Source organism: Pseudonaja textilis, chromosome 3 (genome assembly GCF_049901715.1).
Source record: "Pseudonaja textilis isolate UNSWEBS1 chromosome 3, rPseTex1.2, whole genome shotgun sequence".
Classification (NCBI taxonomy): domain Eukaryota; kingdom Metazoa; phylum Chordata; class Lepidosauria; order Squamata; family Elapidae; genus Pseudonaja; species Pseudonaja textilis.
Window position 1 is genome coordinate 53,365,541 of NC_141992.1, and position 12,263 is coordinate 53,377,803.

A 12,263-nucleotide genomic window follows, 5' to 3' on the forward strand; every position below is an offset into this window, starting at 1 on the left:
CTGAAATGGCAATACAATGCATGCAGAAAAATCTCTGTAGACTCTAGGATGTGATGCAGATCATTCTTATCTGGTTAGCTTTCTTTTAAACTTGAGAAGCTATATTGCATTCAATACTGTATAGTACAAAGAAAATGAAAGTTCTCTTCGTTTAAAAAAATCTAAGACCTTTCTCAAAATTGGTACATTAAAAGAGAAGCAAAATAGTCTAGGGTATAGAAATATCAATCATACACTTACAACCATTAGGTAAAATCTTACTTGGTTTAAAGTTTTATTCAGTAATGTCAAATACTTACTATACACATAGTGTAAGTGCTATTTGAAGTAAATATCCTAGCAGAGTTTGACTATTCTGTCAAGGTGGCTTTAAGTAATTTTTAAATTCTGTCAGTGCAAACTCAGAAGCAGAATGATTTGGGTTAAAACTTCAGTGTTCATTTTAGGCAGATGGACTGTCCATGTTTATAGAAAACGATGTCTCATATAATTCTCTTCTTCACGGTGCTTCAATACTTTATAAAATACTGAATTTGTAGAAGCAGTTGTTCCAAAAGTAAATTAATTAAAAAAAATAGTACCAGGAATTCTCAATCTGTAAATGTTCCTTTAACTATTTCATTTTCTTTATCAGCATGAATATAGGAATGCAAAGAGGCCTAAATAAAAGCAAACAAAGTCAGTGTCAAGTTATTAAACACATACTTATTCTGTTCAGCCCCTTATACTGAGATCTACTTTGATCTGTTAAAACTTTTTTTAAGTAGTAAAGTTGTGGCCTGTAATTTATTAATGATGATGAGGGCAAATGGAAAATACCTTTTGCAAAAACAGAACTACAAACAAAAAATATTTGTTCAAGAGTTCGGGACTGTTCTACCCAGAAACCTCAGTAATGCCACTAATCAGTTAAGGGCCTTCCTCTGGTCTCCTCTAATTCTCACCCACCCCCATCCCCAAGTATCCAGCCTGTATTGTCTCCAAAGTGTACTACTCGGGAATAGCCTAATGACAAATTACCTGATTTAAAAATTGGTCTCTCTTCAGCTCCTTATAAAATCGCAATACACATGGATTAGCTCTGACTACCTTGGCTTCAAAATCCAAAACTCGAAGACTTGCCAGACTACGAGCTCGAGAAAGTGCTACATATGCCTGCCCACTTTCAAAGACGCGAGCTAGAGAAACCTCAGCACAGTCTAAAGACATACCCTAGAAAAAGAAATAAGTGAAGATTGAAAGTCATTAGTAGACAAGACTAAGCTAGCAACACCAACGGTTAAATGCATATGGAAGTATGTAGATAAGTCATCTGCTAGGATGTATATCTCAGGTTTATCTTTGGAATAATAATGGGAAAATATTAAGTAAATAGAATTACAAGTATGAGCTTGCTGTATTCTGACTGCAGTACAAATATGTCAGTAACTATTTTTTTAATGTCTGTATCCTTAAGATCTTGACTTATTTCCAGTTCCACTTAATTCTACTTGCCATGTATCTTAAACTATTTAGTACCAGTTTTAAAGTAATTCTCCGTACACAAGTTTTGCTACAGAGTAGCACAAGTTTTTCTACAGATAAATCTACTGAGGTCTGATTGGTGCTTTCAAAAGTGGATCTCCAACCATGGCAACTTTAAGCCTGGAAGACTTCAACTCCCAGAATTCCCCAAAGCTGGCTTGGGAATTCTGGGAGTTGAAGTCCTCCAGGCTTAAAGTTGCCAAGGTTGCAGACCCTTGTTCTAAAGCTCTTACCAGGTTTTAAGCAGGCACTGCCATTCCTTGCAAGATTACCTGAGGATGAAGTTCACACGTTTTCAACCGTTCTTTCTCCCTTTAGCTTACTGTCCTCCATGACTGTGACCTATCATGCAGGCTATTTTGGGATGAATATTTAGCATTCTTTTAATTGGAGAGTTCGACAGGAGGCTAATAATGTCATTCTGAGTACCTGCCTACATTCACCTAACTTTGTCCTAACCCACATTAGCAAAAGTCCTTAGTTATTTTCCAGCTGGTGAGCAATGCTTAATAGGAAGGGAAGCCAAGGAATGAGAAACCAGGGGAATCCACCAATTTTTTTTTGCTTTGTCCCAAATTTAAAAAAAGAGGGCACCAATCATCAGCGTAATTACTGTGTAGCAGTATGTATATATATCCTCAGAAATTGGGTCAGCAAAATTTAGGCCAGTGTACTTTTCTGCTGACCCCAGAATTAGGGGATAGAACTTTAAATGGTATTATGGGGTTACCATATTAGGGCTGCAAACATTGGGATAACTGGAGACCTTGTGCTCTCTGAGCTTGGTTGTTACTCACAGATGTTTCATTACATGACCAGGTAATATTAGTGCTGATGTGGGCGGAAGGTTTGCTCTCTATTTACATACAGTTGCTTGCCCTGACAGTATTGGTGGAGGTATGGTTTTCTCCTTGGCTGTCTCTCGATTAGGGAATCGTCTAGCGTGTTATTATTTGTTTAACGCTAATCCCTATTATCTGGATGTTGGTTACTGGAAATGATGTTTTGGGGTTTTTTTTGGTTTCCCACCAAAATTGGCAGGGCAAGCTACAGGTAGTTCTTGACTTATGATCGTTCATTTAACGATCATTTGAAGATACAATGGCCTATAAGGTTTTGCACTGATACTACAATGTGGTTACATGTTAGGTGCTTGGCAACTGGCTCACATTTATGACTAGGTGCAGCATCCCACAGTCCCAAAACCATGATTTATTATCCCCCCTCCCCCCACAGTTTCCAATGGCTTTTTTTTGCCAGTTTCTGGCCAAAACCATTCATTTGGGATAATGGATTTGCTTAACCGTCATGTATTTTGCTTAATTACTATGTAATTTGGATTTAACAACTGCTGTGAAAACAGCAAAATATAGGTCCAAACTCATGGGTACGACAACTTCTGACCAAAATTCCAGTCCCAATTACGTTTGTAAGTTGAGGACTAACTATACTGTACATAAACAGGGAGGAAAACCCACACTGACTCTCACTGATGGTATTATCTAGGTGTGTGTGTGTGTGTGGGTGGGTGGGTATGTCAGATAAAGGAGAGGTTGGCTGCAGAAATCACTACCTTTATATTCTCTGCCACAAAGTAGAGATATTGGAGAGAAAGAGATTTCAAGAGAATAAGTCATTGCTTTTCTACACTTCAATAGAAAGTGGCAGTAGGAAAAAGTCAGACAAAGAAGAGCCTGCTTGCAGAAATTGCTTGCTTTTTTCCTCCTCTTTCCCTGCAAAACAGAGATTGGAAAGAGATTTCTAGAGAGTAAGTATGCCTGTGGTTCCCAGCCTTGGGCTACTGACATGATCAGATTGCTTTTAGAAAAGCAAATAGCTTATTTTCTTCCAGTCCCCTTCTCTTCAATTAATCTACTCTGTGAGGTGGGGATGGGGGAGGAAAAAAAATCACCAGATTGAGCAAAGGACCATGCCTATGGACTGTAATGGTGATCACGTGACTGAGGAATGCCGCAGAGGTCGTAAATGAGCTGTAAAATTATTTTTTCACCACTGTTGTAACTTGTCACTGAACAAGTAGTTAATAAATGAAGATTGCCTCATGATCTCTTTCGTATTAAGTCTACTTTAAAGTTTAGGGATAAAGCTGTGCCTACTGGCATTTAGTGTGCAACTTTAGTCTGCTCAGTCTTATAAATCATCGACAGGGACGAAACAAGTTGGATTCCATCAGGTATGGGCAAAAAAAAGAACAAATTGACTGATAACATTCCAGGATTTTGACACTGATAAGGAGTCTTGTACAAAAAGCAAAATTCTGCTGTTACTTAAAGAAGTCCAGTGACAAACCATTATTATTGTGTATTCCCAACAAAAATAAGATATATATTACAAACCTGGCTCTTGTGGATAGAAATGGCCCAGGCAAGCTTCAGGGGCAGCTGTTGGCGACTCAGGTGAATGCCAGCTGGCCCCTTAAAAACCCATCTTTCCAAGCCAATAATATTAGTCACGCCACAAAGAAATCTTACTTTGGGCAGGCCTGTAGCAAAAAACACAAGTCTACAGTTATTATTCGGTACTTCAATATGTCACTACTGGTTACAGGTAGTCCTCAATTTACAACCATAATTTACCCTGAAATTATGGCCATAGGTTCTGGATGTTTTTAGGTGGGACACCATACAACCATGCCTGATTTTAATACCTATTTTGCAGTTTTTAAGCAAATACTGAAGTTAAATGAACTCTCATGATCATTAAATGAAGCCACTGCTTTTTGCCAGAAAACAAGTAAAAGGTGATTTTTAGCAAAAAAATATATATATTCAAAATTGCAGTCATGCAGGACATTAATAAATAAATCTGGTTGCCAAGTGCCTTAACCGTGACCACATGACACAAAGGGGGATGGAGGCAGTCATCAGAATTTTAAGTATCAGATTATAAGTATCAAATGGTTGCTATGTAACCAGCTGTAAGTTGAGGACTACCTGTGTAGGTAATATGCCAAACTACTATACACCATAGTATTTTCCTACATTTTCTCATTTTATATAGAATGATTGTCAACTATCTGTGAAGCAAAAACAGAACTGCTTCTGCAAAGAAGTTGCAGCACAGAGCACAGAAATCTAAGACTGTAGTAAAACTTTTCTAAAGGAACAATGCCCAAAATTACATTGGAACGTAAAATCTACACTTGATCTGTAGACTTGATCTGGAGTTTGTTAGAACTGAACTATAGTAAATTGTTTTGGACAAAGAGAAAGGAACAGCACCTTCAAAAAACTTTGTCAATGGAAGAGGGGCGGAAGTTTTTCTGTATGTGACATAACTTTTGTGATGGCTTTCCTTGCTATTTTTTTAAATTAATATTAATGCCACTGTTGCTTTACAAACTTAACAGCTGAATGTATTTTCTTCATTGCAAAAAGAAACCAAACCACATGGCTACCCATGAGGAGATCATCCAAAGTGTGCCTGTCAGAAACCAACCTTTTCCTTCAGTTTCAAATCCAATCACAACTCCACGAGCCCCATTCACCAGACCTTGAGAAACATCAAGATTCTTTGTAAGCATCACCTATTAAAAAGGAAAGTCACAGGAATGTTTGGTGGATTTTTCCATGGCACCTTCTAAAGTAGATTTACTTCCACTGCATGCTAACAAAACCATCCTCCACCCGTTTGTGGGTAAGGGAATCATCCAGAGAAGTGTTTAGCTTATAGGTGCTAAAATCAAGAAGACACTAGCAATTGGCAAGATCTGATTCCAGGTATGAATATGTTGCAAAGAAAGAGAAGGGTCTCAGAAGCAGCCACAACACCTCTGTCTCAAGCAATGCTGTTTTGTTTGTTCACCTGGGCACCTTCCTTGAGTTCAATCATACTCTTCACAGGACATTGTGCATCAAGAGTCTTTGCCAACATAGGATCACTGTCAACAGCCTTGAAAGACCTTAGCTGTCCTGGAAAAGAAGTAACATTTTATTCACTAGAGTTTTGATTGCAGTGTTGCAAATTTGTATCCTCTCAGACATCCTGCAACATTAATCTTGTTTTTTTAAAAAATCAAATTAATAAATAGGAATGGAAACTTGCATGCTTTAAACTAAAGCTTCAGCCTCTAGAAATGAAGACCTTTAAAGTATTTGAAGAAATAATATGGTAGGGGACTACTGGGAATGGATTTGTAAATAAGTGCAATTGCTATAAAAGTAGCAAGGTGGAGAAAGATAGGAGAAAAGTAAAGATTTCGCAAACAACATAACGTACCTGGTTAATTTCTGAGAAATGGAGGTTCTGTGACTCATATGAAAAATTATGTGAGTAGACAACCCAATATTGCATCTAGTTTATGAAACTGCCCCACAGTATGTTTTCAAATTTCCAAGTTTATCCAATTGGTGCAAATGAGTGGGGGACTTTTGGCTAATTTTAGTTTGAAAAAATAGCTTCCTAAGTAATGTTCCAGCAACTGACCACAAGCCTTTCAGTTTACCCGTCTACAATCACAAATATTTTGAACATCAAGATTCCCAAAGTGCAACACTTGTAATCTCTACAATTGGTAAGACAATATGTTACATTTTGCCATTTCATTCAAAATAATAAAAAAAATGATATGAAATAATTCCCATAATTGGCTCTAAATTTTTACAACTTGAATCGGAACTCATCTTCTTTCTTAAAAGCAAAGAGCTTCTTACTGTACCTCACTAGGAATCACTGTATGATACTTACCCGATAATTGCTGCAGCTGCTTGGTATTTGTGAACTCTACATCATCCTTGTGAGTACACAATCGCGTAGCCAATATTCCATTTCTCTCCACTTTTTGCATTACTGTTTGGGTCAGCAGTCTGGTGACTTCCTCTGTACATCTGTCAAGTTGCAGTAGAGATATTTAAAATTACAAGAGCTAAGATCTGTAATGGAGATCCATGGATATATAGAAATCCTGGCATCACAGCAACTCTAGATATGTATCTATTTGACAAATTGTACTGTGTGCTTCCCTGCCTGTTGGGGAAAAAAGGTCATTCCTCCACACTAACCTACTTCACTTAACTCCATGCCTGTTACAGTACAATTCTATCAACTCTGACCAGCCTGGTTAGTGACAGGAGTAGCTGAATGAATGAATCAGGAAGGTTGTTGTAACAATTGTTACAAATTATTTCATTGATGACAAATATCAGCCAACATTTCTCTTAGGATCCCAGCATTCGAAGAATGTTACATTTGAAGTTTTGTAACAAAATTAAAAGAAAATGATGAAATTTCAATTAGCATTCAAACTTGGCAGACGTAACAAGTGTCAACATTCGGAAGTAAAATTAGGGAATAATGGCAAAAGTCTCTAAGTCTCAATTATCTCATTCCAAGAGGACAGACCTCCATCCTTTCCCACCTGATGGCTCTAATGAATAAGGAGATGGTATTTCACCTGCCAAGACGGACAGTATTCAGAAGAGAAATGAACTCCTTGTCAGTCTGTCTCCGAACCTCTGTCAACTCCATGTTCAGATGGATGCACTTTCTCCAGCTCTTTGCCTATAAAAGCACACTCCTGGTCAGCTAGTGACCGACCACATAGTTAGAAGTATCAGCAGCAACAACTACAACAAACCTGGAAACAGAATTTGGGCTGTTTGTGGTCCTTGGCAACGGGAGGCAATTGCAAGAAGTCTCCACAGATAATAAGCTGGATTCCTCCAAATGGATCCTCACATTTCCTAACATCTCTAGCCAGAAAGCAAACAGAAAAAGATTCAAAAAGGTTTTTGTTGTTGTTGTTGTTTAATGCTCTGGGCCAAGAAAATTGAGTGCAATATCCAAGAATAACCTTTTTTTAGTGCTTGAAGTCTGTAATCCCAGGATTTCCAGTCAAACTGGGAAAGCACCAAATTATGAAAGGATATCTTAAAACTAAGCCGTACTCCCATTTCTAATAGCTGGCTTTCTTTTCTCTTCTCTTATTTCCTTCGTCCCTCCCCTCTTTAGAAGCACAATATTGGCTACAGTCCTGATCCATTCCAGGCTCCCAGGACATTGCAAAAACCCACAATTCCTCTAAGGGTTAATTTGTACACCATTGACACACTCCCTGCCAAAATCTGAAAAACGTTTCAGGGATTTCAGACACTTTTGGTGGGGTGGATGAAAAAGTAATAAAAAAAAACCTGGAGAATATATTAAGTGCTACATAGCATACTCAAGAGTTAGTAAAACTGAGACTCACAGCTAGGATCTAAGCCAGTTCATGAATTAACAAGATGTCCAATCTTTTATTTACTCACATTATGTTACTGTGGCAGTGAGGGGGTCATTTTATGAGCGATTGGTTGAGTCTTGCTCAGTCGGCACTTTATGAAAGTTTTTAAAAAATCAGAGTAACTATGGTACAATATGATTAAAGTGATGAACATAAAGCATAACATTAATAAGCAAGGTAGATCAACAATAAAACTAACAAAAACAGAAAATAAAAAACATGGCATAGTGGTTAAGCATTGCAAACTTTCTCTGGAAATATTCTTGTTTTCAACAAACTTCTAAATGTCATCCAGCTGATCTAATATCCATAAGGTGATTGCTCCTTAATAGTCTGCAATGTTTCCTATGGTTTTCAAGATCCACTTACTTAGGAGCAATGCAAGTATAGGAATACATCCATAAAAGAAGGTTCTACATACCTAGCCACCGCTTCCAGTTTATCAAATAAGTCCCCCTCCACCATTGAGATCTCATCGATGATCAGACAGCGGCAATTCAGCCATTGCTGTCGAACCCCAGGCCTCTGGGCCAGCTCAAGACACTGATGCAGAGGGGCCTTTCCTGACCCAATACCTACAAAAGGGAAATTAAGAGGGCATGACAGTGGCCTACCAGGCCCAAATTCTTTCCAACCTCTCTCTTCTCAGGATCTTTACCTGCAAAAGCATGGAGGGTGATGCCCCCAATCTGACAAGCTGCCACTCCTGTGCTGGCTGTGACATAAGTGCCATTTGGAGGAAACGAGGCCACTATCTTTTTCAGTAAATACGATTTTCCAGTTCCTTTGAAAACAAAAGTTAATTTTAGAGAAACACCATTCAGCTCAATTCATTCAAAGTTGTTCATATTTTCCTCTCTACAATTTTTTTATTATTTAGGGAGTATTTAAACGGCAAGGACTGTATCACATTTCCTGTGCTTAGGTAGTGGTATTTAGGATGCAACACTGAGTCAGTTTAAAACAGAGCTCAGGGCTGAATGATGATCTCTGAGCTTGGTTATTTGCTTGCAGACATTTCATTACCAGATTAGGTAATATTATCAGTGCCAGTGAGAGTGGGGTATGCTTCCTGTTTATGTATAGTAGCTTGCCCCACCAGTCTTGGGTTTTTTCCCTTGATAGTTCCTTAATTAGGATATTGGTTTACAATACACAAATGCTTGGATTTAGGATTGTACACTATAGTCATTATAATCAAGGAACTACCAAGGAGAAAATGACAACCCCACCAACACCGGCAGGACAAACTACTGTATATAAACAGGGAGCAAGTGCTACACCGAGTAGCACTGATATTACCTGGTCAGGTAATGAAACATCTGTGAGCAGACAACAAAGCCCAGAGATTACCAAGGACGCCATCGTTCAACCCAGAGCTACATTTATTCACGTCTATTGGAATCTTCTTTTTTTTTTTACTTGCAGCTTGACCTTAACACCATTTGCTCTTATTTTTTGGACTTTTTACTGACCAAAGTGATCTTCTGATTCATGAGTTTGACAATTAAGAAGGGCAGTTTATCTCGAAGAATTTCCACACACACAAAAATGAAAGTCATCTATTCATGCGCACTCAAAAGCAATCCCAAACCATTTAATTAAATCTCTTATGAATAATAGCAGTGGGAGTTCTATAGCTCAAACCCCCAACATAGTCATAGAAAACATGTGGGATTCCTGATCTGAAATGACTAATCACGCCCCCTTCCCACCCTTTTTCATTTACCAGCACTCCCTGTGAAGAAAACATTCTTTCCACTCAACACGGCATTCAGCACTCTTGACTGCTCCTGGGAAAGTGTTGCTCGAGGGCCCATCAACCAAGGCTTCTTCACCTGCTTTTCTTCAGTCATCTGGTGGGACAATCCATATTTAACTGACACCCCAAAGGCAGAAGACATACATTTGAATCTCAGGAAATCAGAACTCATTATTATAGTGACTGCCATTAAAGGTTTACACTTTTATCTCTTTGCCAAAAAGGGAAGGAAAGAAAGTTCCTGACGAGGGAAGAGGAGTTGGGAGTATGGGGTCAGTTCTGGTGGAAACGGACGTACAAAACTCAACTTACAATCACAACTGAGCCCAACATTTCTGTTGTTAAGTGGAAAGTTTGTAAAGTGAGTTTCTCCCTATTTTACAACCTTTCTTACCAAAGTAAATTGCTGCAGTGGGTAAGTTAGTAACATGACTGTTAAGTGAATCTGGCTTACCCGTCAATTTTGCTTGTCAAAAGCTTGCAAAAGGTGTTCACATGACCTTGGGACACAAGTATGAACCCATTGCAAAGCATCTGAATGTCTGATCACATGATCATGAGGCTGCTAAAAAGGTCACTTTTTTCAGTGCCGTTGTAACTTTGACCAGTCACTAAATGAACTATTGTAAGTTGAGGACTACCTGTGTGTGTGTGTGTGTGTGTGTGTGTGTGTGTGTGTGTGTGTATGATGTATACATTCTATTTTATTTTTATTTCTTTCCACTTTCCTTTTTTTAAACTTTTCTTACGTTGTATTTTTTTTAAATCTTGTAAGCTTTAATAAAATTATTGGCAAAATCTATCTTCCCAACATATTATATCCTCTAGTCAACACAGTCAATGGCCTTCCTGGATGTGGGGAAAGCAACATCAGAGGGTATGACTCTCTGAGTGGTGGGATTCAATTGTTTTTTACTACCGGTTCTATGGGTGAAGCTGGCAGGGGAAGGATACGGTCAGTGTTCCAGAAAACCTCAACTCCAATCAATAACATTCTCTCCCCACTCCAGGGGTGTCATGCCCCTGGTGGAGACTGACTCTGAGGAAGAGGAGGAACAGCCAACAGGGAGTGGGAGTGTGGCTCCAGAGGTGGTAGAGGAGGCTGGGGAAGGGCAGAGGCCGGCTGAGCAGTCAGAGGAGGATCCAGGCCCATGTCCTATCCATCCTAGGTCACGCAGGGAGGAGAGGATCAGGGAAAAGCGAGGTCTACTCAGGAGGAGATTACCATGATCCTCCTCGTGGCTTGCAGCTGGGAGCTATGTATATAAGTTTGTAACTGCGTAATCAGAATTGCTGGAGTGAAAGTTTAGTGTTTTTCTTTGAAAGAGGTTTATCTTTGCTGGCGTTCTTCCCATGGACTCTACTGGGTTATCTTCCTGGAATGTATGATTAATTATCTTGGCTTGCTTCGGAACTCTCATCAATGCGGTTTGTTTTGGTTTCCTTTTTGCCTCATGATTTACTTTTGTGACTTTAAACTGTGCCTAATAAAACAGTGAAGTTAAGTTGAAGGCCTTACCGAACTTTAATGTATGTTTTGGGTTATTTTGAGAGACTACGGGTCATCACAAGGGGTAAGGATACTGCAAAATCTCCATTCCCTCCCCACCCCACTAACCTGCTTTCCAGCCCTCTTCTCCTGTGCAGAGCAACAACAGAAGACCCAGCCAATCAGTTGGGACACGGGAGGCAGAGAATCGATTGGGGGCAGGGCCAGTCAGAAGTGGTATTTGCAGTTTCTCCGAACTACTCAAAATTTCCGCTCCCAGTTCTCCAGAACTGATCAGAACCTGCTGAATACCACCTTTGGACTCCCTGCATCTTTTCTTTAGGGCTTGGTACTACCTACTGATGCTTTAATAAGTGTCAGCAAATACCGTAGTTACCTTTTCAGGCAGAAGATAGCTTACCTGCCTCCCATCCACTGATTCCAAAGGACGCTTTCTAGAGCCGCAGAGCAGAGCCTGTCCTTTCGTCGGGGTGGCTGTCACGTTAGCCAGGGCTTCTCTGGCCTTTGCTTGTTGCAAATCGCGGGCTTGCACCGGGCTTACCGTGTCGAATGTGCGCGGCAAGCTAGACAGGAGCCTGGTCCGCTCAGCCACCGGCCGCCTTCCGTGCTGGGTAGCTTCAAATTTGATGCGCAGAGTCTGAACGAAGCGACGCAGGCGATCCGGTGGGCAGTTGGAGAGCAGCAGCTGCACGCAATCGGACCCCACGGGCCCCAACCGGATCGAGCTCTTCCCGTCCTTCACAAAACGTGTGAAGAGGCGCATTTCGTTCTGCCGCAAAGGGAAGTTCTGGAGGCAGCCTGGACCCGTCACCTGTAAGACCAGTTCGCGAAACTCATTCCGCCCGAGCGTGACCCAGGCATCCCGCAGGAGCCGCCGATTCGGGGCCGCCGCTGCCCCCAGGTGCTCCACGGCCACCGTGCAGCGGATCCTCCCGTCCAGCTCCGAGTCTTCCGCCGGTCGCATTCTGCGGGCTGAAGCCGAGAAGAGAGCAAGCAGACAAACATGACCAGGAGCGAGACCGACTAAAAGCCTGCGTCGGGCGCGGAACAGGCCCTCTTTAGCCCGCTGTCGACCGACCCGGGTTTTGAAAAAGGCATCCTCACGTTCAAGTCGCCTTTCTCCACCTCACTTGGGCTGGCAGGATTCAAATATTTTGCGACCGGCCGCAGCGACCAATCAGCATTTGGAGAAGCTTTAATTTTTTTCAGCCAATGAAAAGAGGAGA

General features: G+C 40.5%; 1 protein-coding gene across 1 annotated transcript; it reads right to left on the reverse strand.

Moving 5' to 3' along the window:
* Positions 1 to 266: 266 nt before the first annotated feature.
* On the reverse strand, positions 267 to 12,195 carry PIF1 (PIF1 5'-to-3' DNA helicase). Its single transcript, XM_026707289.2, has 12 exons — positions 11,438 to 12,195; positions 9,495 to 9,621; positions 8,424 to 8,549; positions 8,187 to 8,340; positions 7,121 to 7,235; positions 6,938 to 7,044; positions 6,232 to 6,371; positions 5,350 to 5,456; positions 4,984 to 5,071; positions 3,882 to 4,027; positions 1,021 to 1,212; positions 267 to 659 (listed from the first exon to the last, which is right to left on the reverse strand). The coding sequence occupies exons 1-12, from the start codon at positions 11,999 to 12,001 to the stop codon at positions 591 to 593; spliced, it is 1,935 nt and encodes a 644-aa protein (XP_026563074.1). The 5' UTR covers positions 12,002 to 12,195; the 3' UTR covers positions 267 to 590.
* Between the last annotated feature and the right edge of the window lie 68 nt (positions 12,196 to 12,263).

Excerpts from the sequence above, each read along its gene's own strand:
- PIF1 (XM_026707289.2), bottom strand. The coding sequence starts at position 12,001 with ATGCGACCGGCGGAAGACTCGGAGCTGGACGGGAGGATCCGCTGCACG. Across the intron at positions 5,457-6,231 it reads GCAGCTGCAGCAATTATCGG|GACAGCTAAGGTCTTTCAAG; the intron begins GTAAGTATCATA and ends CTTCTTTTCCAG. Across the intron at positions 1,213-3,881 it reads TTTCTATCCACAAGAGCCAG|GGTATGTCTTTAGACTGTGC; the intron begins GTTTGTAATATA and ends TTCTTTTTCTAG.